This window comes from Neofelis nebulosa, chromosome 6, assembly GCF_028018385.1.
Source record: "Neofelis nebulosa isolate mNeoNeb1 chromosome 6, mNeoNeb1.pri, whole genome shotgun sequence".
NCBI lineage: Eukaryota > Metazoa > Chordata > Mammalia > Carnivora > Felidae > Neofelis > Neofelis nebulosa.
This window is the reverse complement of record NC_080787.1, coordinates 40,159,923-40,186,209: the sequence shown is the minus strand read 5'-3', so window position 1 is coordinate 40,186,209 and position 26,287 is coordinate 40,159,923. Positions and strand designations below refer to the sequence as shown.

The following is a 26,287-nucleotide window of genomic DNA, read 5'->3' as shown; positions in this document are numbered from 1 at the left end:
TTTTTCTACACAGCATTTGACAGTAATGAAAAAAGCCAGTCATGTTCTTTCCTGTGTTTTTTTTAAAGGGCAAAAGCATTGGTGTTAATTTTGTCACGAGTCTTAGAACTTGAATGATAAAGAAATATGGACTTGTAAGAGAAATGGCAAAAAAAAAAAATGAAAAATGAAAAAAATAACAGAATTCAGATAGCGCGCGCACACACACACACACACACACACACACACACACACACACGGAGGACAAGTCTGGTACTAGGCAGACCCCTGTGTTAATGAGAAGATATCAGAGCCTGCCTTGTAGAAGGCATCTGTCTATTAGACTTGGAGACACTTGTTAATCAAACTGTTATTTATGCAGTTATAAAGTACCAGAAATAGATGAATATTCTGGAGTAGAAAACATCAGTAAGGAGTCAGTTACTCATACCTACTCATCTAGAGAAAGTGTTTAAACTGTTGTTCTACATAAACTTTTTATGCAAAACTTTACCCATATGTTGGAAGCCATGTGGATAGTAGATTTTTATGCAAAGTATGTGAACTAAGTTCTGAATTTAGATATCAACAGGTTCTGTGGACCACCACTGGGAAGGCCTCTCCACACCACAACATTTGATGAAGGAGCATGAAGGAAATGAATCCCCTCAGATAGCAAATGACCAGAAGGAAGAAGCTAAGAGCTCTTTTCCCTCCCCTTACTTAACCCAGGAGCCACGTTACTCTGTGAAGACAATAATTTTTCTGTCCCTTTTAAAAAAAAGAACAAAACAAAACAAAGCATACCTCAGTAAAACTTTCTCAGTGAGCTGTGTGAACACACTTAAAATATGCATGGTCAGAAAGATTTTTCTTTCATTATGGTAATGACTTTCATGTTAATATTACATTCTAAATGACAAAAATCAATCAAGAGCACACTAGCCCAACTACAGTCATCTCTGTCCTGTCCTCCACTCTGCTAATTGCCCCCACCATGGTCTCTCTATACCATCCCTCAAGTTACTTACTATAGCCAGAGTGGCACATCTGAAGCACAATTCTGATATTATATCTGCATGAACCCTTAACTGGCTTCCCATTGCTCTCTGGATAAAGACCCAAATTCTTCACATGATATAGACTACCTACACAATCTGGCCCCCTCCTGCCTCTGCAGGCATTTCCTGCATCAGTCTTCCTATGCTCTCTGTGTTCACATCAGCCTGGCTTCCTCTCAGGCCCCACCATGCATCATGCTGTCTGCCCTCCCACAGAGCCTTTGCACACGTCATGACCTCTGTCTGGAACCCACACCTTGTGCTTTGACTGGCTAACCCCCATTGTCCTTGACTCACGGGCCACTTTCTCATGAAAATCTGCCCTGACCACCCATCTCAATCAGAGTGCTTTTTTATTCCGTCTCGTAGAACCAAGCTATTTTCCTTCACAGCTGATACTGCAGTTTGCAGGGACCCATTCCTTAGCGTAGTATTAGGTCACTGTTTTTCCTCTCTGCTAGAATCTAAGCTCCATCAGGGCAGGGATGTGGTCCATTTCATTCTTACCCATGGTAGCCTAGCAAGGACCTAGCACTTGTTGTCTGAATGAATGGTTGGATAAGCACTACCACTCTGTCTCTGATCATGATACATGTTGGTTTCATTTGTCCTGCAACTATCTGGAGCTGTTGTCTTCACAGGGCTTAATCTGGAAGTCTGTCCATCCCAGTTCAGAGGCTGTCACATGGAGCAAAGGAGAGTTTGTGGGAGAGCATAAAAGGTGCTCATTGACCCTGATCATGTAGTCCTTGTAGAACTAGGAATATGTCTTCCCAACTTCTCTTTATGAATCCATTATTGATCTGCCATCATCGATTCATTCACAGCCTTATTTCACAGATTCAGTCCTTGCCAGAGGTTCAGTTTGCTCTGGTCTCGGCATCTATCCTTGCCCCTCAAGTTAATGACTTGGATTCCCCAGTAACAGTTTATCACTCGAGATTGGTTACTGGCTGGAAGTCCATTACTTTTATTTTTAACCACTCTTAGAGTGAAGTTTTTCTTTACAGAGGGGCCATGTGCTTTACAGACTGTTTGCCAGCTGTGCCCTTTCACCTCGGAAATTGATTTGATTTAAAATCCCAAGTTTGTCAGCTTAATATGTTTTAATTGCTTCTCTGGATTTTTAGAAGAAAAGGTTAAAAACAAACAAACAAAAACAAAAAAACAAAAAAAAAAAACCTGGCCTTATTCTCCAGAAGGGAACTCCAAACCAGTTGCCAAGGCAGTCCATGTACCTGTTCCACCAGGGTAGAGTTTGTCCAACCGAACAGACCTTACTCTGAAGTCCTGGAGCTCTGAACGATAAAGAAGTATGGACCTGTAAGAGGAATGGCAAAAAATGAAAAATGAAAACCTTCCCCTGGTTTCAGGATGGCTGCGGAGGGTCCTGTCCCAGCACTGTCCAGACGGGTGCTCAGGAGGTACCCCTTACCATGACCGAGCCTTACCAAGACCTTCCCTGAGAGAGGCATTGCCGTTAAAAGCAATGCAGATAGCCCCTCAAGGGGCCTCCAGTCAGAGTCACATAACCTCAGTGAAGGCAAGCAAGTTGAGCACACAGTGACACTAGAATAGCAGTCCTCATAGAAATCCATTTATAAAAATGAATAGTAAGCATGCACATCTGCAAAAGGAAAGTAGAGCCTATTTGTTAGGCAGTGAACAAAGGCAGTGGGAAGGAAAGTCAGTATAGTTTGATCATATCTGGTTAAAGTGGCCTGCCTCGTTTGTCTCTGGGTCCAAGTGAGGAGTGCTGTCTTGGTAATCTCACCATGATTAATGCTGACTCAGCTCTAGCCCAGAGTGTGAAGGGGCTCATATTTCTTCTAAGTTAAAAAAAGAAAAAGGAAAGGGATGCCTGGGTGGCTCAGTCAAGTTTCCAACTCTTGATTTCAGATCAGGTCATGATCTTGGAGTTTGTGAGATCCAGCCCCACACTGACTCACATTGGGCTCCATGCTAGCAGTGTGGAGCCTGCTTTGGATTCTCTCTTCCTCTCTCTCTCTGCCCTTTCCCCACTCCTGCATGCACTCTCTCTCTGTCTCAAAAAAAAAAAAAAAAAAAAAAAAAGACACTTAAAAAAAGAAAAAGAAAAAGTGTTCCTGTGAATTCAGAGATCCAGCATGCATATAGAACCAATTTTTAGAGCTAAAAGGGCACTTTTCCTTGGCTCTCTGATTTATTCTCTTGGCTTCAGCTGTCTCTTTCATTCATATTTTCCATTAAACATTGGCCCCATCTAGAATGGCTTTTCAAACTCACCTTGTCTAAAACTGAGCTCCTTATCATCTTTCCCTGTAAGCCTCTTGTCCTTTGATGTCCCTGCTTGTGTTGGTGGTAAACCCCTTCTCCTGGGCATCTTTTACCCTTTGACTCTGGCCTTCTCCTTGCCCCTCCACAGCCATTCAGGAACCATGTCTTCTCTGTTACACCCTTTTTTCTTTATTCTGTTCCCATTGCCTCCATCTTAACTCAGACCTTCTACCTCTCACCTAGCTTATTGTAGTGATTTCCCCCAATCTGTACTCTATCTGCATCTATTGCTGTTTTGGTATCTGGAACACTGTTGCCAGATCCATCTGGCCATGACTCCTTTCCTCCCCTGAACAGGCTCCTCCAGTGGCCAACTGAGAAAAGCCTCAGATCTTTGCCTGGATCACCTTCGGTCTCCACACGACCAACTTTTCCCAAACATCTCGTTTTCAAATATTCTGCCCTACTGTTAGACTTCACGTTCAGATTTCAAATATATAACGACCATAGTTATCTGACTCTCACCAAACTTTCTTACCTTTATTTCTTCAACTCTCTCCTTGTAGGTATCATTTTTCCTTTAAGTCTGACCCAGTTGCTGCTGTCAAATGAGTCCATGCTTTAGATCAGCTGATTATTGCCACTGGCCAGTCTTTGAGTCTCTAACCCACCCCAGTTGCCTTAAAGACCCAGCCCAAAATGCCCTGTGAGTTCTTCCTTGATCTTTCTCCTCCTAAATACAGCCAACTGCTCCCTTTGCTGAATGCCCACTGTACTTTGTTTCTGTGTAGCTGGGACAACATTCACTTTTTCTTGGTTCTGTGTCAGAGGAGGGAGAAAATAAGGGGCTAGGCTGGGAGGAAGTTTGCTTTTTAAAAAGCTGGCCATTTTTCAATGAGAAAGAATGAAATATGGCCTTTTGTAGCAACGTGGATGTAACTGGAGAGTGTTATGCTAAGTGAAATAAGTCAGGAAGAGAAAGACAAGATACCATATGATTTCACTCATGTGTGGATCCTGAAAAACTCAACAGAAGACCAGGGGAGAGGAGAAGGGGGTGGGGGGAGTTACAGAGAGGGAAGGAGGCAAACCATAAGAGACTCTTAAATACTGAGAATAAACTGAGGGTTGATGGGGGGTGAGGGGGAGGGGAAAGTGGGTGATGGGCATTGAGGAGAGCACCTGTTGGGATGAGAACTGGGTGTTGTATGGAAACCAATTTGACAATAAATTTCATATTAAAAAAAAAAAAGAGCTAGCCATTTTTCAAGATGCACTGGGATCTATCCCCTGGAAGTACAGGCCAGATCTTTCCAGAGTAGTCTCTGGTTACTACATCTGAAATCAAATGCATAGCCCAGCCAGCTTTGATTCAGCCTAGTATTTGTTAAGTGACCCTGGTAGATAAAAGCTACATTGTGAGGGCAAATACTAGGAGACACAAGACACTGTTCCAAAGGAACTTACAGGATGTCCACAATTTCTGAATATTTAGGAACCATCACACCCACACCCACAAAGTACAAAATACAAAACAGGATCCTGTAGTCATAAAATAGTTTAACTAAAAATACCTTGGAAATCATAGTCTAAGCCTCTCATTTTACAGATGGGACTCTGAGACAGGTACAGAGTACAAATGCCTCCTCAAGTTCTCATCTGATGGATCCAGATTCCAACCCAGATCTCCTGATTCTGTATCCCTTGTTCCCAGAATGCTGCATAGCCAATAAGCCCATGGTGAGAGACAGTCATATGAAGGCTATGAGAATATAGACATGATCAGAATATACCATGCAGCTAGGGACTTTTTCTGAGAAGATGTATTTTGAACTTAGTCATTCCCAACCAAAGGAAGCTGTGAACTTCAGATTTGAAAATCACATAAAGGTACAAGTCGGAAGTAGACTCACCTTCCAGAAGGCCTGATGAAGACTATAGATTACAAAGAAATCCACATATATTTTCACATGATCTCTTACCTTGCTCTCATTACTACTTCTTCCGCAGAATATTAATGTATCCAGCCTGTTAGCTGTATCATAATTCAGATTTTACAAATTGGTTTTAAAAGCCTAGTCTCTATATCAAATCACCTAGGGCTTCATTATCCAGGTTTGGAGTCTATTAGTCTCTGTTTTTTTTTTTCCCTTTTCCTTCCTATTGCCTACCAAAAAAAAAACCCAAAAAACAAACAAAAAACAAAAAATCATTACCCTGTTCATTAGGCTATTTATTAGATTATTCCCTTCTACCAAAAGAGACTTGCATGTGTGTTTTTCGTCTGTTTTCAGCCAAGATCCATAAAGCATATTTCCCCCATAGTTGACATTTTCTTTTCACAAGCCCTTGAAATGGAATGTACGAATTTCACCACGGTGTTGTAAATTACGTACTGAGTATCAGTAATAAACATTTCTTACAAAGTTTTAAAGTGTAGTTGCAGATTGGTGATCATGTGGAATTGCACACATTTACCAGCTGCTTTGGAGGGAGTTACTGAGTGCTTTCTGCTCATACACTTTTCACCTCTTTATCCAAATTTATACCATAGTACAGAGCCCACATAGTAAACCTAAACTGAGCAAAAGAATGTTTGCACTCCCAGGAATGTGGCTTCACAGTCTGGACCTGGAGGGGGTGACGAATAGTCGTCTTGTTTGTATTTATCCTTCCAGGCATTTTGCACATTAAACTTGTACCAGAGAGTTCCTGATTTTTCTCTGGTGAAAAAACCTGGATAATATCCCTTGCTTCCTTATCTCTGGTTCTCAGAGCCTCTACTATAAGTTCCTTAGGTGGGGGTGATGCTCAGGCAAAGGAGGGCAGCTCCTGTTGGTACTGCTGCTATTGGATGAAGGTAACTTATTTATATCGTTCTTTTTTCCTTCCTTATTCTCTAGGGAGTTACTGAATTCTCTATAGGACTTGGCAGTAGATACATAGGCTTAATAGAAATTCTGACTGCTGGAGCTGTGAAATGTATAGACTTTTCTCCAGGGTGTGCCAGGAGCCGCGGGGAGGGGGTAAGGGGGGGAAGGAGAGGCTCATGGAAGCTTTGGGCTTGCTTCACGTTTCTGAATCTTCTCAATTCATTTCTCCTAAATAAAATAAAAGTCCAAACCTCCACTAACGTAATGTTGGATCACAGGTTTCAACTAACAGGAGGGTATGATTCTAAAGTCCATGTTCTCACAGCACCATTGAGCCCCTCATATACAGCCTCTGTCTGTTTGTAGGTCCTCCAGGTAGACTAATTGAAGGCCTCAAATACATAGAGAAGTGGTTCTATTGCCCTGTGGGGACAGAGAACCACAATAGGTGTTTCATAAGACGTGGTGTGTACTGTCATCAACAAATGCATTCATTGTTGGGTTTCTTGTCTGATTTTCAAATTTATACCTTCACAGTGCATTAATATCATATTCTTACATTAATATTAATTAACTTTATAAATTTCTGAGGAGATGAGAAGGGAACATAGGGCACATTCTTCTAAACCATTCATATTTGGAAATGGAACACCTGATACTCTCAGATACTATTTTCTCCTTTTGCCACTTCCTTAACTAAGATTATCTTGCAACTAATACTAAATCACTGCTCTGCTAAAGCCCCCAGTCCATGGAGCATGGGCCCATGTTAACCCCAAACTTGCTGTTTATCCATCCATTAACTTAACAGCAGACAGCCTTCGAGCCACTGCGCTAGGTCAGGCACTGTGCTGGGTGGGCACTTTCCTCCTCTATGGGCTCATTATATTTAAGCTTTTCCAATCAGCCCTGGACCAGCAGTAACTGAAGGGCCTTGATCTAAATGTAAATAGAGGCAATTGTGGACTCTGACACACTTAGCTAGACCAAATCTTCTCTGAATGACTCAGTAGGGATAACATTTATGGGAGCAAGCAGCATGCTAAATCTGGACACACATACTACATAGAAGGGAGTGGGCTTGGCCTCGGTGGATAAATAAAGATCACTCCTCCTCCCTTCAGCCTGCTGGAGGGAAGTTCAAGTGTGCCTTTGAGCACAGATCTTCCCGGAGGTGGCAGGATTGCAGCCTGTAAACTCAGCCAGTCCACTTCTTTGTCACCTTTGTATTGGTAACAATAACCTCAGCCGTAGGGATGCTTAGCAAACTGAGCGTGTTTTGTTGCACGCCTGTGCCCATGCTCTCGCTGCCCTCTCTGATGATAAGTGTGATGTGCAGTTTGTAATGAGCACTTGCAGTTGCTGTAAACTGTGTAATACCATATAATAAGCAGTAGTTTTCCACTTATCCTTGATAATAGGAGGTTTCTGCTTGGCTTTTAGCAATAGCCAAAATGTGGGTTTTGTTGTTTTTTTTTTTTTTCCAGCAACCGCCCCCCCACCCTCACCGACATGATGCATGAATTTTCAGAGGCATCTCTCTTTTCACAGATAAATTGACAGGTTGTTTTCCAAGTGTGTCCAAAATGTGTATTGGCTAATCTTTGCCTTTAAAGAGTCAAAGTCAAACAAAATGGTTCCAAAGTAGCCATTTATAATAAAATGACTATATACATTCTTAAGCTCGTTTTAGCTGTCTCCTGGCTATGCTTTTCCTCAAGGGATTAGTAGCTTGAAGCTTAGCCCAATAGCTTGGATGATAAAACTGCCAAGTCTCAAGTTATTGTTTTAAATTTCCTGTAAGAGATTATATCTTAGGTATAAAGTGAATTTACCCTAGATGACTTGGTGCTCTTCCCTGAGAGGAAGAGGGCCATTATGCTGTGTACTTTTCTCTTCCGAGTCACACACTGTCAAGACTGGATGGGGTTCTTACTATGATTTCTTTTTAATCATTGGGAAATACTTTCAGAAAAGAAATGGACTCAAGCTTTACGTTGAAATCCCTCCACCTCTGTTTAAAGTCATCTCCTGACTTTCCCTTGATGCTCAGAAGACCATAAAATTCAGTGTTTCCCTGTAATGAATTAAGATTGCCTTTTCATCAGACAGTCTTCTCCCTTTCTGAGATGCTGCTTGCATTATATATTCATTCGTTCATTTCTGTGGGCCTCTTGGTAACCACTTATCCCTATCAGATGGCCTAAGCAAGACCAACAGCTGTTGAGTTTGTGATATCAGGGAGATCTTATGAATCATGCTGATGGGAGCCCTGGTACTTCGTGATCACTGGGCACTGCCATTTGTCTGTCACAGAGCTGGCCTTCCTGTGGATTTCTTGCCTGGCACTTCGGTGTGTCTGACCTGCTAACACCAGGATGTCAGTGAATGGCTGCAACTAAGGTGCAGAAGTTGCCTGAGCTGACCTCACATTTAAAAGACGATTGTGCCTTTCTGGCACAAACGGTTGCATTTTTTCCATCAGAGTGATAGATTGATCCTCTCTGCGTGCAGAGCTCCATGTGGGATCACGAGGAAAAGAGAAGATGGACCACTTGCCTGTAGTCTAGTTCAAAAACAACATTACACATCAAAAAAGACTCTCTTTCCAAGTGTCACCTAAAAAGCAAACTGAAGCCCAGTGATTGTTTGCTCTTCATGTCTGCTTGAAGATTCATCGAAATTACACAAGAGCTAGTGTGCGGTTTATAAAGACAATGTATTAGAACTAAAAAGCAAGCAAGTCGCGCTTTTACCAAGTTAGACCGCTGATCAGGGAGATGTGGGGAGGAGCATGTGCTTGGGCAGAGACCTGGCTTCCTGCAGACCCCACAGTGGTGACAGTGTTGCTCAAAGAAAGTGCTCTCATCCATTTGGTACATCATATTCTTGCAGCTCTTTTGTTTCCCAGATACGAATCCAGATATACCATTTCAGTGGCTCTGGGGTTTGGGGAGCTACTGCTTTTCTTTTTTTCCTCCCGCGGGGCCTTCCATTGACACGGCTACTCTGCATGCAGAGCTGAATCGTGCCTGTGAAACGCACTGACCCAGGTGGAAGCAGATTTTTAATCAAGTGCCAATAGAACGACCCATTTTCTGCCAAAACCTCTGGAGCCCTACCATTACCGGGTGCCCACATTTTCCAGTTGTTTCCTGGGATTTGATTTCTAGCCTAGCGTGTTGTCTTTGGGTGTACTAAGATTGATTTAATTAAGGTAGGATTTATAGCTCTTGTGATCCTCTTACTTAGGAACTTTACATGGAGACCCCCGCTACAGACAGAACTTGTGTGTTGGCAGACAGGTGTGATGACAGTGGTCTTTCCTTCAAAGCAGAAGTGGTTTGCCCTACCTTTGACTTGGGTGTTACTGCTCAGCCTTCGGTAGGGTGTGGGATGTTTGGATTTGCAGGTTGGGGTAGCTTTCTAAGCTGTTCGAAATGATGTTACAGACCAGTGTTGTTCTTTAGCAATGTATAAGTCAGATGATTTGTTAATTTTACTACAGTGAAAAGTAAAGTAAAGGGGAGGTTGCTGTGGAAAAAACAGAATTGTATTTTCAAAGAGAAGACCTAAAATTTGCACGAGTGTTGCCAATTCCTGGTCTCCATTCTGTTTCGAAAGGGAAGCTGAGGAGGAAAAGTAAATACCAGGGAGGATATGGGGGAAAGGGCATGGGGAAAGCAATATAAAAACCGCTTTGTTTCTTTTTTTAAAAAAATAATTTATTTTTTAATTTACATCCAAGTTAGTCAGCATATAATGCAACAGTGATTTCAGGAGTAGATTCCTTCATGCCTCTTACCCATTTAGCCCATCCCCCCTCCCACAATCCCTCCCGTAACCCTCAGTTTGTTCTCCGTATTTATGAGTCTCTTATGCTTTGTCCCCCTCCCTGTTTCTATATTATTTTTGTTTCCCTTCCCTTATGTTCATCTGTTTTGTCTCATTTGAGTGAAATATGATTTTTGTCTTTCTCTGACTAATTTCACTTAGCATAATACCGTCCAGTTCCATCCACGTAGTTGCAAATGGCAAGATTTCATTTTTTGACTGTCGAGTATTGTGTGTGTGTATATATATATATATATATACATATATATATATATATATATATATAGCACATTTTCTTTATCTTTCATCCGTCGATGGACATTTGGGCTCTTTCCATACTTTGCCTATTGTTGATAGTGCTGCTATAAACATGGGGGTACATGTGTCCCTTTGAAACAGCACACCTGTATCCCTTAGATAAATGCCTAGTAGTGCAATTGCTGGGTTGTAGGGTAGTTCTATTTTTAGTTTTTTGAGGAACCCCCATACTGTTTTCCAGAGTGGCTGCACCAGCTTGCATTCCCACCAACAATGCAAAAGAGATCCTCTTTCTCCACATCTTCACTGACATCTGCCGTTGTCTGAGTTGTTAATGTTAGCCGTCCTGATAGCTGTGAGGTGGTATCTCATTGTGGTTTTGATTTGTATTTCCCTGATGATGAGTGATGTCATCGTTTCTTAATGAGGCGTTCCTTTCCCTTAATAAGAGCATCTAACTTCATGTTTTCTTGAGAAATGAGGATTCTGATAGAAGGAGGTCTAGAGTCTCCAGTTCTGTCCAGGTTCTGAAGTCTTATGCCACGTAGCACAATTATGTCAGGTGATGAGGCTTATTCTTTTTGCCTCCTGCCAGGTGTCTTTCAGTGTCCTTTTGGCCATGGGGCCTGTGGACAGCACTGTAGTTCATTATCATTGGTTTCCCTGCATGTTTGGTTGTATGCATTCGAAAACATTCTGAGAAAGGGGTTCATAGGCTTCACCAGATTGCCAGAGAGAGCCACGGCACAAAAAAGGGAAGATCTAAGGGTCAAAGGAATATTCACATATGTCTGCTTTGGATAAAGCAGACATTTTGATAAAAATAGGAGATGTTGGTTACAGACATCTTTGTAATTGTGTTATTTACTTTTTTTTTTTTTTTTTTTTACCTGATTTCTAGTTGTTCTTCAGTCACCTTTCCATCTGGTGTGCACCTTAGGTCTGGGGCCACTTGCCGCTAAGGTGAGCATGTCAGGCTCGTCCTCGTTACTGACCTCTCTATCTTAAACCTTGAAATTGGTGACTTCAGTTGTTCTGCTTCAGCCAGTGCTGCTGAGGGCCAAATGAAGTTCACGCTGAAACCGAGTCCTCCTCACCAGGCTCAAATTTCAGAATCATTTCTGCCTTCACAGCTGCATTTGTACATCAGTCCTGAAGGTTGTTTCTAAAAGATTAGGGCTAGGGAAATGTAGCCAGCCCTTGGCTTCACGTCAGCCGATGCTCTAGCCCTTCAGGCCCACCTGCCCCCTTCTCAGGGCTTCCTTTTTCCTGGCAGGAAGCCTGTGCAGATCTTGATTGATTCATTCAACCCATTTTTATGAGGTACCTTCTGTGAGGTTGGAACTATGCCAGGCAAGCATCCACCTGACCACAAAAGTCAAGAGCGCATGGGAGTGGGCTGGTGCTTGCATCTTGGCAGCCCCAGTTGACTACCGAGAGTGTGAAGTGCAGGCTGCCTGTGGGTTAGCAGTTTACTGTTCACCTACTGCTTCCCAGGCCCTCGGCTGGTAGAGACATCAGAGCCCCGCCCCCAAGGAGGGCACAGGCTAGTGGATGAAATAACGTGCGCATGGATAAAAAATGAAAATCTGTGTTGGAATTGTTTGGGTTTAATGTAAAATATTTCAATCTCAGCCTTTATATTAGGGATTTTGTTCTTGAAGTACTTACCAGTATCTTTCCACCAGAAAGGGAAAGTGTGCAATACAGTACCATTAACTGCACGTGCAGAATAAAAATCCCTGGACTAGACATCAGGAGGCTTGGCTCTCAACCATAGTTCTGCCTCTGACTGGCCAAGCATCCTAGGGCAAGTCCTTTACTCTCCCTGTACCTCTGTCTCCACCTCTGTAAAACACCAAAGGCTTATGTGCAGGCTCTGGGAACTGTACTTATTAAAATAGTACAGTTTGTTGTTATCAACAAAAATGTGAAACAGTTATGTAAAACATAAAGTACAATGGATTTATCTCTAACGTTCCTTCTAAAGTTTACATACCACAATTCTCAAGTCCTACTAGGGTATGTGTTGGCTGGACAGATGTACCGACACCAACATGCATGTATGCTATGCATATAAAATATATATATGAGCTTTAATAAACTCCTGCATGTGAGGTAGAGCCAGCTGCTTCTCTGTCCTCTCCCTAGCCCCTGGAAACTCTCATTTTTTGCCATGAACCGGGCCCAAACAGCTACGAGGAGCTCCACCTCTAGAGAGAGGCCTGCAACCTCTGATATTCTTGTTGTTGAGTGAAAAATAAATAAATAAAGTGAAATATATTAAATACCTTGAGCTTCCTGAAGATAAAAGCTGTAATACATACACTAAAGTTATATTTGAAAGAAACGTGGTCATGTAGAACAACGAATAGAGGTTAAATGACTCTATTTTGAGTCATTGTGTTGAAAGAAGGGTCAGGAAGTTCACCTCTTCCTTCTACAGTCACTAAGTACACACCTCATGACTGGAAGCCGTTTCCTAATGAAATATTAACATCCAGTAGATGGTGGGTATGCATTAAAAATGTTTTAACATTTGTATTTTTAGCATGGACACCGTGGTATCAGTTAAAATAATTAGCCCTTGCCTTTAATCTAAAAGCCTTATCTCTTTACTCTTACTTTTTTAGAAGGCAGATGTTTTAAAACTGATTTGAAAATCAAATTTGCCCTTCAGTGATTTCATTTGGAAGAAACATAGAAGTAAACATTATAAAGGAGGCTTTTCAGTACATTATGCATGCAAATGTGGCAGCCGAATTCAGGTTCACAAGTGGAGGTGGATGACTGTTCTGGTTGAGAAAGGTTGAGTTGTTTAAATGAATACAAAGGTCATCCACCCTCAGAGCATGTTCCTCTGTCATTTAGTAGCAAGGCTATTTCTTCATGGTAAACTCTATCTGCCAAAAGGGAAGAATTGAAAGGCTTTGGCAGGCAAAGTGAAGCCGCGTTAATCGTGCAATGGCCGTGGATCGCTTTTCATTGAGCCCCTGCTCTCTGCCTAGCCCTGTGCCGGCTGTAACAGAATGGGGCTAAGGGGGTTTTGTGCTCCTCTGGAAATACCCACTGCTGGTGTTGAGGCTGTGGTTACAGCAATTAACTGTGTCCTCAGATATATTTACAGGTTTGTCTGATACTCCTCGAGGGTCTGGGACTATGTCTTATTTGTTTCTGAATCACCAAAACTCAGCACACAGACTGACATGTGGTAGGAGCTTAGAAATGATTCGTGAGCAAATGAATGAATGAACTTATGAATGAATGATGAGGGATTATATTTGGGGGGCATTTTTTCTTAATGGAATGGGAACACAGGTTTTCAGACTTACAGGGAATTAATTAGATAAAGGTTATCACTACGGAAGAGTGGAAAATGAGATTGAAACTAATCCAAACCAAATTATTGCTCTCTGTCCAGGAGATAAAAAACCTGAGCCCTCCTACAGGTCTGTAGAGAAGTAGTCTCCCATCTAAGGAGGTGTGACCACCCTGCTTACATTTTGGATTAAAAACCCTGTAGGCCTAGCTCCTCACTGGGTGGATTCAGGAACAGGATGAGTGGAGCATCCCTTGGGAAGAGCTTGCTAGAGCAGGCAGGAGGAAGCCTGGGCTTTAGGAGGAAGCTTGACCTCTTTATGTGATAGTAATCCATGATCCAGAGAGACTCGTTTAAAAAGGCCTCATTAAGGGCGCCTGGGTGGCTCAGTCGGTTAAGCGGCCGACTTCGGCTCAGGTCATGATCTTACGGTCCGTGAGTTTGAGCCCCGCGTCGGGCTCTGTGCTGACAGCTCGGAGCCTGGAGCCTGTTTCCGATTCTGTGTCTCCCTCTCTCTCTCTGCCCCTCCCCCGTTCATGCTCTGTCTCTCTCTGTCTCAAAAATAAATAAATGTTAAAAAAAAAAAATTAAAAAATAAATAAATAAATAAATAAATAAAAAGGCCTCATTAAATGAACTGCAGCTCTAAGTCCAATGACAGTCAGGAACCTTCTGGGAAGAACTTTATGCCATGCTACCTCTCTCTTGTATCTTTTATCTCTTTCTATTTAAGAATCCTTATTTATCTCAGGTTTCTTAGGGAACATGATAAAAACTTTTCTGGGTTGTTCCCTGTTTTCTACCCTCCTTTTCTGCCGGGATGGTTCAGATTAGGCGGGAGGTTCCATGTGTAGCGCATACCCCCTCCCATTTGCTCCTCTGGCACTCTCCTCAGCCTGGGCAGACAAGACCACCTTCGCCTCTGGTGTTGGACTGGTGCTGATGGCTCCAAGAGTTTTTCCCGAATACTTCTGGCTGAAGCTACTTCTACATCTCTAATCATTGGAAAGCATAAAAGGGGCTTCTTTCAACAAATATTTTGGCATGCACTGCACACAAGAGAGAGTCAGCACTACATTCATAGTCATTGTTCTGTGTCCTGAATCAGGTTGAGAATTCACTGAACTCCTCCTTGAGCCCGGGAAAGTGGACTTTCTACATCATAGGTCTCCCTAGGAAGCCCTTGGAAGGCAAAACTTTCAGCCTATTGACAAACAAAAAAGTCTCTGAGTTTCTTAAGAACCTAAGTCATTCCATGAATAAAAAAGATGTGGTGTGTATACATAATGGTGTATTACTCAGTCGTGAGAACGGAGGATATCCTGCCATTTGTGACCACATCAATGGACCTTGAGCACATTATGCTAAGCAAGATAAGTCAGACAGAGAAAGATAAATACTGTTTATCATTTATATGTGGCACCTAAAAAGGCCAAACCTGTAAAGCGCGCGCGCGCGCGCACACACACACACACACACACACACACACACACACACACACACAAAGTAAAATGGCAGTTACCAGGGGATGGGGTGGTGCATAAGAGTGACGGTGTTTAAGGGTACAAACTTGCAACAAGTAGTAAATAAGTCCTAGCGATCTATTGCACAGTATAATAAATATAGACAACAATGTTATACTATAATTATGTAACTGATAAATATCACTACAATGGCAATCATATGATAATACGTAAATGTATCAAAGTAACACACTGTACACCTTAAACTTACACAAAGTTACACGTCAGACATTCAATAAAAAAATTATTGTTAAAAAAAAACCTCATTCAGGGAAGAGAAAGGGGTGGGGTGGGAGAGGTGGAGTGTACCTGCCAGATGCATGGATGACTGATCTGTTAGGAAGCAGAGACTATGCCAGCCCCACTCATTTGTCTTTGTGTCTCTCAGAGGCTGGTGTAGAGAGATGATGAAGGAAATATCTCATTGGTTTCCTTTACGTTTGAGGCACTCGTGTAGTTATGAGCCAAGAGAGCTAGCACCGGGGTTCTCCATTTTACCCCTGCCCGTAAAAGCATCCTCTGTCAGCAAGGGACAGCACCAGCCTGTGGGGCTGTAGACGTCCAGAGAGAGCAGGGGATGGGGAAACCTCCACGACCAGCTTCACATGATGGCCCACAGTGTCCTCTAACGAGAACCCCGAGGGGGCCGTCTCACAGACTCCTCAGGGTCCACTCTTCTCAACTTCCTTCTCCCCTGCTGTCCCACACAAGCTAATGCCTTCTTCCATATTCACATCCATTTATTCCCCCAACCTAGAAACATCTAATCATACTCAACTCATTTCTTTCCATTGTCTAGATCGATTGTGTTTGCTTCTGTCTTCTCACCGACTCTCAGCTGGTCTCCACAGCCTCCCCCTCCACCTCCTGTCTCTCTTCCCTTTTTGCCTCTATAGTTGCCATTATAAAACAGAGCTATCATACCACCACTTGCCCACAATCCAGGTGTCTCTGCCTGACATCTGTAGGATCTCTGCAAGATCCTACAGTCTGACCCCAAACTTCACATCCACCTCTTTTCCTCTTGCTTCTGTATCCGCCCTCTGCTTTCAATGCCGTGGGCCCCTACTTGTTCTCTGGACCTGATCTGTGCTTTCTCGTCTTGGTGAAACGTCCATATGTTATTGCTCCTACCTCAAATGCTGGTCTTTATTGTCCATCCCTAACCCCTGCCCCTTCTCTGGTGAATTCTGGGTCATCCTTTATGCCCAGCCTAGTGTTTGTTCTCTATGAAGTGCATCACGACCCCTCCAGACTAAACGTGGAATAGCTAGAATCCCCAACTCAGCTAAATGTGGGAACCGCTCTTCCTTGATCAGCCCTGAAACTGGACTCACAGACTTAGCAAGGAAGCGGAGGATTTCAGGCCTGGCTAAATGACGAAGCCACTTAAAGAGTTCAGAAGAAAGTATTTTAATTGCATGGTAAGGAGGGCAGAACTGAATCTGGTTTGTTCACTTCCATGTTCCTGCCATTTGGTACAAGTTCAGTACATGCTAATGTGCATGAAGGATCCAGGAGACCATGTGTGTCCTGATCTAGAACTTAAAAGTCACTGCTGGAACTTGAGGAGCTCGTGGATAACATAGTCATCAAAAAGGAACTGCGGGACCCAGAGACTCCCCTTCTAGGCATACATTCAAGAGAAGTGAAAACGTATGTCCACATAAAAGCTCGGACATGTGTGTCCATTCACAGCAGCACTAGTCATAGTGGCCTCAAATTGGAAACACTCCAAAAGTCTACTAACTGATGAATGGATAAACAAATGTGGTACATCCATGGAATAGTATTTGGCCATAAATAAAGGAACGGAGTACTGATACATGCTGCAACCCGGATGAACTTTGAAAACATTTTGCTACATGAAAGAAGCTGTGTATTATATGATCCATGTATCTGCAATGTCCAGAATAGGCAAATCCATCATAGAAACAGAAAGTGGACTATGGGCTCCCAGGGGCTGAGGGTGTTGGGGAGAATGGGGAATGACCATTAAAGGGCAAGGCGTTTCTTCTGGGGGAGATGAAACTGTTCTAAAATTGATTGTGATGACAGTTTGCACAACTCCGTGAATATACTAAAAACCATTGAATTGTACACTTTGAAAGGGTGAATTTTATGGTACGTGAATTATATCACACTAAAGCTGTTATTTTTTAAACAGAACAAAGAGTCAGTGGAGCATTCCCAGGTGGGGGCTAAAAGTACCCTTGCACGAAGCAGGAAGGACTCGTGTTAGGGACTAGGGACAGCTCCTCACAGTAGGAAGGCCCTCACATTGCCCCGTTTTGTTAGCTTGAATTCCAGCTTCCAGACCCCCTGCAGCTTTGGCTCACAGAAGGACCACACTGCTGTTGGTGGGCTCTTAGCTCCTAGAAAGAGACTACACTGAGACCGCAGCAGAGAAACATAACTTCTCCCCACTACATTTTCTCTGCCTTGTCCTTGCAATTCCTTTGAGAAGGAAGAAGAGAGGCATGGTTAAGAAATTCACTTTTCCCTTCTCTCCTGTTTCCTGCTCCTGTGTGGCTGGGCCAGGGATTACTGCTCTAATGCATTTTTAATTTACAAATGCAAATTCAGAGATTTCATTCTGGGGCTTTGGGGTGAGAAGAGAGCAAAATACAGACAAGAGGGCCTTGCTTACATAGTAAAAAGAATGGTCCTATTTTCCTCACATGTGGCTGGGCCACCACTGAGCCATTGCAGCCCCATTTCTAGCCCACTTAATATGTTGGATACCAGGTCAACAGTATGAGTTCCTTCTATAGAGTCTGACATTGTAATGGGACTCTAAGTCAATAAAATTCAAATTTTAAAATCAGAATGATTCTTGCCCCTAATGTTACACTAGAATAAGCATATATAAATGCACAGGTTAGAGACATTTACATGAACTTGACCTGATTGAGCAACAGCCCTCATAAATGGTCCTTGTGATGTGAAAACAATCTAATCCTGTAACCACAGAGCTACATGTGACATGTTAATTCTGCACCAACATCATACTAGAGGTCTCTCAAAGTGGCATGTCTGTGTTATCTCACATAATACATTTTTACTACCAATTATTGTCTGACCTAACTCACTGCTGGTAATTCTGCTTGATTCTTTTTTTTTTTTTTTAATTTTTTTTTCAACGTTTTTTATTTATTTTTGGGACAGAGAGAGACAGAGCATGAACGGGGGAGGGGCAGAGAGAGAGGGAGACACAGAATCGGAAACAGGCTCCAGGCTCTGAGCCATCAGCCCAGAGCCTGACGCGGGGCTTGAACTCACAGACCGCGAGATCGTGACCTGGCTGAAGTCGGACGCTTAACCGACTGTGCCACCCAGGTGCCCCTCTGTTTGATTCTTTAATAGCATCATAAAATATTGATAACAAACCAAAGTTGATAACAACAATGGTAAGAAAGGAACCAAGAACCATTTTTATTAATACAAGGGAAGTCATAGCAAATTTATTTCGTTTCTCCTGATTCCGTAATTCTCACTGTTATTCATCCATTTAACAAATAAATTGAGCACCCACTAAGTGTTAGGCACTGAACAAGAGTAGACAAGATACCTACTTACATCAAGTATACATCTTAGCAGGGGGAAACAGGCAATAACATAAATAAGAAACTTCCAGCTACGGATAAATGCTATGAAAAAAATCAAACAGAATAATAGATAGTGATGAGGCTGTGTTAGGCAAAAAGCAGCTACTTGAGCTCAGGTCTCTCTGACAAAGTGACATTTGAGCTCAGTGATATAGAAGCCAGCCTTACAAAGGCTTGGGGAAAGAGAATTTCGGGAAAATTTAAGGTCACGAAGAAGAAATGAACTTGGTGTATGTGCAGAACAGAGAAATAGCTGGGGTTGCCAAAGCTTGAGGAAGGAGTCAGAGAGTGGTGTGAGATGGGATGGAGAGGCCAGGACCTCTCAGATCGTATATGACATTTAGGTCTTGGTGTAAGGAGTGCAAGTTTCATTCTAAGAGCAATGGGGAGGGGCGCCTGGGTGGCTTAGTCAGTTAAGCATCCGACTTCGGCTGAGGTCGTGATCTCACGGTCCGTGAGTTCGAGCCCCATGTCGGACTCTGTGCTGACAGCTCGGAGCCTGGAGCCTGCTTCAGATTCTGTGTGTGTGTGTCTCTCTCTCTGTGCCTCTCCCCCGTTCATGCTCTGTCTCTCTCTCAAAAATAAATAAACATTAATAATAAACAAATTAAAAATTAAGAGCAATGAGGAGTTGTTGGAGGGTCTTAAGCAAACGAGTGGTATGAACTGATTTCTACTTTTTAAAGATCACTCTGGTGGCTGTGTGAGAAATGAATTGAAGGGAGGTAAATATGGAACTGAGAGACCAGTAAGGAGGCTGGTGCTATAACCCTGAAAAGCCATGATAGGGTCTCAGACTAAGGTGGTGACACTGGGGATGATGCGAAGTGGTTGGCTATGGAAAACATACTGCTGATGGACTGGACGGGGAGCCAGAGTAGGGATGGGAGAGAGGAGAGAAAGAGCTCCTGGTATATACCTTTTGACTCTGTCCTTAGTCCTGGACATTTCAACATTTCACTGTTTTAATCAATGCCCTGAAAGAAGACAGAAGGCAGACGTGAGATTTAAAATGATCTCTCCATCCTCTAATGTGGCACCAAACCAACAGGATGGGTTTTAATGGGAATAAATGGGATGCCCTCCATTTAGGGTCAGAAAATCAATTGTACAGCACAGTATGGGGGCAGTGAAGCTTGAGAAATGTTTATGTGAAAAAAAGCTGTGGTTTTAGTTGACCACAAACTCAGTATGAGCTGTTAGGATAAGGCTGCGCTGGCTGCATAGTGTCCATATGCCCACGAGACCTTCCTCTTGTGCTCTGTGCTGGTCAGGACGCATGCATCCATATTTAAAGAGGTACGTTGAAGATGACTAGATGATAAGAGTTCAGGAAGCTGATTCACGATGGAGGGGAGTGGGCAGGGTATCAACTGAAGGAACCAAGGACAAAAAAAGACCCCGGTATGACAAGACCAAGGAAGTGGGTTGTGAGGTCACGATGATGATCTCTCTCTTTTTTTCTTTTAAAGTGAACTTTATGCCCAACATGGAGCTTGAATTTATACAACCCCCAGATCAAGAGTCACATACTCTACCAAATGAGCCAGCCAGGTGCCCCTGATAATGATCTTTAAATGTCTGCAGAGCTATCTTGTGGAAAAGAGACTAATTCTATGAACCCCAGCAGTTGGCACTAACATTTTTTATCCATACCTTCAACACACATTTAATGAGCATCTACTCTCTCCCACTTAACAATTTTTTTTAAGCTCCTGAACTTACGGTGCTCTGTTACGGTCCAGAGAGACAGATACATAAATAAATAAATAAGTGCAGTAGAGTATTCCAGATGCCACCATAGAAGTATTCATTGAGTACAATGGTGACACAGTGGAGGGAGCGACCATTCCAGCTGAGAAGGGTTAAGAAAGGTCTCTTGGTGGAGGTACCACTTACACTGAATCTTGAAAGATGAGTAGATGCTGGCTGGGGCACCATGTAGGGTGGGGAGGGGTATTTGGAGGTGCCTCAGGCAGCAGGAGTGATGTGTGCAAGGGCATGGGATGTGAAATAGCTTGGTGTGTTCATGGTTTGGCATGACTAGAGAGTGGGGTGGGAGGTCCAGGGACTTCCCCTTCTTGGTTCAGGGCTGAGGAAGATTTGTCCAACAATGTACCCTGGGCTGCCCCTGACGTATAGTGTGACAACAGGGAACAAGCTGGAGAGAAGGCTGGAGGGACAACCTGGGACCAGACTGTGGAAGTCCCTGGATGCCATGATGGGGAGTGTAACCTTGGTCTCCTCTAATGCAGAAGAGAGGACTGCTAAAGGTGTGCTTCGCTCAGGTAGATTATGCTTACAATAGTAACTAGAATGAATTGGCAGTAAGAGAACCAGGAGACAGGAAAACGGGAAGCAGCCGTTAGAGACGAGGGTTAACGAGCATCTACACTAGAATGGGAGCAGTGTTCCGGGTGAGAAGCTGAAGTGGGGTGGGGAGCCCTTTAGGGAGAGCAAGAAAAATTTTCTCTGTGCTCTAGTGCCCCGGGGCAGTGGGGCAGAACTGGGGCAACCAGTCAGCAGGCTGGACAGCCAAGGGCCCAACAGAGGCAGAAGGGCTTCTTCTGGGCCACACACATGTTGTTCCAGAAGTGCCAGATGGCAGCAGAACCCACTGATCTCAAGTCTGCCCACCAATCTGTGTCCTGGTGCCTGAGTTCTCAGCATGGAGAGACTGCGGCCTTCTCCCATCATGCTCTCCCTCAGAGCCCCATCAGCAGGAGGAGCCGCAAGCACAAGACAGAGTGGCCCCTCATTTTCTTCACAGACACAGAGTCGCGGACTTCTGCAGAGGCCACTTCTGAAGCACTCTCGAACCACTTCCTCAGCCAGCTGACTCTGGCTGCCACTGTGGCCGGCCAGCCCTGCTGTCTTGTCCGCCTCGTGCCATCAACCACTTTCCTTCTGTCCTGCCCCACCAGAGCAGCGGGGACAAGGACAGTCACTGCCGTGCGTGTCTAGGACTCTGTAGCATCCGGCCAGCCTCACCATGTGGCTCTTTATTCTACAGCTATTTAAAAAAAATTTTTTTAAACGTTTATTTATTTTTGAGACAGAGAGAGACAGAGCATGAACAGGGGAGGGGCAGAGAGAGAGGGAGACACAGAATCTGAAACAGGCTCCAGGCTCTGAGCTGTCAGCACAGAGCCCGACGCGGGGCTTGAACTCACAGACTGTGAGATCATGACCTGAGCCCCGAAGTCGGACGCTTAACCGACCAAGCCACCCAGGCGCCCCACTACAGCCATATTTGAGAGGCTCATTGTTCATTCCTTCAAGAATCTCTGGATTAGAAATCTGAGGAATTTGAAGCCAGCAGGTAGCAGAATCTAAGCTGGGAAGTGCAGAATAAGTATGTACCCTTAAAACAACAGCAAGTGGCAGCACTAATGCCTATAGCCAGGACTTCAAAGCACAGACCCCAACAGTGGTCCCATTTGGAGAGAAATCAGAATCCCAGCATTTTTGAAAACTTGAAGAAAGGAACTACCTGACCGTCTGGATGACGTTCTACGTCTCCTTGCGGTACAGCATTTGGTCTCCCTGTTAGGTGGCCTGCACAGGGGAGGCTGGAGGTACACATTGGATAAGAAAGCCACTCCAGGACACTCTTGTGAAGTGTTGTAAGCCTCGCGCTGCCCAAACCTCTGCTTGTCTCAGCTGTAAAATCCTGGGTCAAATTGTGGTCATAAAGTCTATTGCTTCCAAAGCAACCCTGCTGTCTTTAGGTCTTTGTTTTATTCAGGGCTGCTCTGTGAGCTATAGCTTGCCTTTGATGGGCCACAGCAGTGTTTTTCATGTCTAACTAGTGTGTTAATGTTTGTGAGAGGCTGTGGTTAATTGGATCCCCACGGTACCACAAATGGCTTCAGACGCCGCTTACGTTGGGGGAGGTAACTCTGTGACTGTGTGCATGCGTGTGCGTGTACACATGTGCACTCACACCTGAGCAAGCACCATGAGACAAGTGTTCTTGGGCCCAGGTCTCAGCTTTGCGAGTGTTAATACTTGTTTTTCCAGAGTCAAAAGTCTTGGCATCATCCCTAGATTCTTAACCTTTCTTCTCTCACACTCTTTTGTTGTGTGTATTGTTCTCGGGCCGATTGGAGCTGCTGAGCCAGACTCTTCTCGACCATGGCTTAACCCATACTCGCAGACCCCTTACGAACTTCCACCATCTTGCTGGCTGCTGTGTGCCATTCAGTCCCCATTTACTGACTTTCCTTTCTCAAGGTTGCAGCACCAGCAGGGGCTCCCACTGTCCCAAATCTGTAAAAGCTTTCAAGTACCTTCCTGTTGCCCTGTCTTGCTTTGTTTTGTTTGTTTTTCATCACTGCATTATTTAAGGGCTCATGACTGACAGCCATCCCAGCCCCAGCCCCTTCTTCCTCTACAAAAGCAACTTAATATGAAAAGGAGCTGTTCTGCCAGGGCCCAGGCTAGGGGCCTGTGGGACTGCAGCTTTAATTCTCAGGCCACAGGCCTCAGAAGGCAGGAAAGGGGGGCAGGCAGTCCAGTTCAAATGGGTGGAGTGCTGGTGAGGTGGGTGAGGAGCCTGGGAAGTCCTGGAGAGCCCTTGCCTGGGATGACAGGACACCAGGGCAAAGGAGCCAGCAAGTTAAAGGCTTTCAAAGTGAGGTGAATCCATGCCCACAAGCACACCCCCACAGCCATGCACACTCACAACCACATCCGTACCCACTTCATACACACAAAGGGCTGGGCTGCTGGGCAGGTCCACAGCAGGTGCGACTGCCAGGGAAGTGGGTCCTCTGCCATGTTACTGGTTGGCTGCCTGACAGGCATCTGTCTAATCTCTGTAACGTCCACTGCCTCTGACAGGTAATGTGATGGGCTTGTGGGATTCCTCTAGGCATGCCGTTCAAGAGATGATCCTAGTGTTGCTGGCATGGTCCATTTTCTCCTCACAAACTTCTCGTGGTTACAGGAGGGGCAGGTGAAGTGGGGCTCTAGGGAGCCTCCATCTTTTTGGAGGGGCACTTCCATTCTGACTCTCTGCATCCCATGTCTATAAAAAGGCGAACACTCGCCTTCCCCTGTTGGGATGACCCCCGGAGACCATGACTTCTCTAAGTCACCATACTTTGAATTGTGCAATCCAACCACCGAGATAAGGATCAGCGTTTTAGCATTTTTCCAAAGAGAGGGTTTCACACTCCCATCCCCTCTCTAAAACCAGTGGTGACCTATTTCTAGGAACTTGAACAAGCCTAACTAACATTCCTGTGGGTGGAGCAGAGGGCAAGTCAGGGCAGGTGTTTTTGTAAGGAAACAGGAATAGGTAAGTACCCTGGGGCAAGGCAGGCTGCTGTGCCCTAGGATTTGGGATGCTTGGAAAGCAGAGAAGTCAATCTGCCTCTGGCTTCTAGCCTTATATTCCATCCCAGCCAAGGGACTGTGCTCGCTCATTGAGCACAAGTATTGTTAGTCTCTTTTTATGTGTGTGCCATACCTGCCTCAAATCCGTGTATAGGGAGGTCATCTCCAAGTGGTAAAACTCTGTGCAAAAGTAAGACATCACTAGATCTCTTCAACTAAGTCATAATCTCCTTCAGATCCAAGATTGCCTCTGACACTTCTTTGGACTCTCAAAGGTAGTCCCTAATCTCTGCTCTTTGCCTGGCTGCTCAAGTGACCATTGAGCCACACTGGTTAAATGACCATTTCCAGGCAAAGTAAAGTTGGCCTCCTCTGTTAGTCTCTCTCATAGCACCCTGTTTTTCTCCTTCATAATACCTGTCACCATTTATAATATTACGTTGCTTGTAATTTACTTACTAATTTCTGTCTTTGCTGTAGACTTTAAGTTTCATGAAAGTAGGACCTTGTCTGCTTTGTTCATATCTACATTACCAATACCCATATAATACCTGGCACATATTAATATTTTTTGAGTTACTAAAGGAGTGGTTTTGCAGGAGGACATTAGCCACTATAGAGCCAGAGAATGCCTCTGTTCTCCTAGATCGTATCAACTAGGGAGGTCCTTGACCTTCACCAGTTTTTCTGGACTAGCTTCTTCATGAATCCTGAGCATCCCACCTCTTCCCATGACCACTGAATTTGACTGCTGGTGACTTGATTCAAATGGATCTCAGAGCCTCTAGGGACACATCACTGGGTAAGAAGTGGCAACTTCCTTAACCAATTTGTCTCATTCCATTTGTCCCTGGTGTTGTGGGAGGTGAAGAGATGGGTGGTTTTGAGGCTCTGGAGGCACAGAGCTGGGTAGGTGGACCTCTGACCAAGCATGCAGGGCCAAGTGCAAAGGCCGCCCTGGGGAGCATCCACAAAGAAAGCATACTCTCATATCTTCCTGTCCATGGCGACTATATGTGCCCATCTCATAGGGAAGCTCATTAAGACATACATTTCACCACATGCCAGCAAGAATTCCATCAGAAGTTACTTACCTTAAGCTGTGACTTTCTGACCCACATTTATGGGTTTACCCAAATTAAATTGTGGAATTGCAGCATCACACTTCATTATTACCTTGAAATTACAATCCCATCCTGAATGACCAAGCCTTGTAAGCAATGTAAGCACCACCTGACACGCACGCTCTGAAACAAGTCCCATGTTAAGCTGCACAAGTGTGTAATGGGTGATACTTGGATAACTCTGATTAAATATATAAATCATGAAAATTAGAAGTGGGAAAAAAGTCAGCTCTCTGCTTGGATTAGCTACATACTACTGTTTGGCTCAGTAATAGATCATTTTCTCTCTGCAGATCTTGCTCTTACACAGCATTTTTTTTTTTTTTTACATGTTTACCCTTCTTTCATGGCACTTCCTTGCCCATGTTCACACCTTCCAGTAGACAGAGCCTCTCCATTTCTACTCTTTGTACATTGTGTGTACTTTGGCTGGTAATCTCTAAAAGGCTTTGTGCAAGGTTTTTAAGTATTTTTCATCCAACATTGGTTTTGCCCCAAGGATCATCTTCCCCCAAGCAGTGACACTGGATTTTGACAATCCTTTTCTTTCACATCATTATGAGATGGCCCTCATCCAGAAGTATGCTCGTGACCATATCCAACATTAGGAATATTGCTCAGAAGGCCAGGGGCTTGCCAGCTGAGCCAGGCAGACTGATAAATCCAAGAAGAGGAATGACAACATAGAAAAAGAGGTTGTGCAGGCCAAAAGACTCGAATAAATCTTACTACTGAATTATCCATACTTCAGAATTATAAAGAACTCCCAGACACTCCAAAAGACTATGGGAAGAAGACCGACCAATACAGGGATTTCAAAGCAAGATGAGAAATTGGGCAAGTTAGGGGAAGATGTTGGGGCTGGGTTTAAATTATTAAAAAAAAAAAAGAAAGAAACAAAACAAGAATGAAATAAAAGAAAACATTTGGCTGAAATGGAAAGGTTGAGCAGGAGCAGTGTGACAGGGTGGGGACAGACCTGTGGATGGGGGAGGAATTGGTAAAAAGAAAGATAATTGAGTATCTAAATCCCAAATGCCTATGCAAGGACAACTTCTCGTGTTTAGAAGGGTGGTTATCTGGCACTACAGTTCGGTGGGTTCAGCTGT

General features: G+C 43.9%; 1 protein-coding gene across 3 annotated transcripts in view; it reads left to right on the top strand.

Moving 5' to 3' along the window:
• Nucleotides 1-26,287, top strand: part of BTBD9 (BTB domain containing 9) — a 417,943-nt gene that overhangs the window by 344,775 nt on the left and 46,881 nt on the right. Inside the window, exon 10 of one of the 3 annotated variants that reach the window (XM_058733799.1) lies at nucleotides 11,163-12,605. The exons of the other annotated variants lie outside the window; for them this stretch is intronic. Coding sequence (XP_058589782.1) covers nucleotides 11,163-11,223 — 61 coding nt within the window. The 3' untranslated portion in view covers nucleotides 11,224-12,605. Of the gene's footprint in view, nucleotides 1-11,162; nucleotides 12,606-26,287 lie in introns of those variants that run through there. 3 annotated transcript variants of the gene reach the window in all.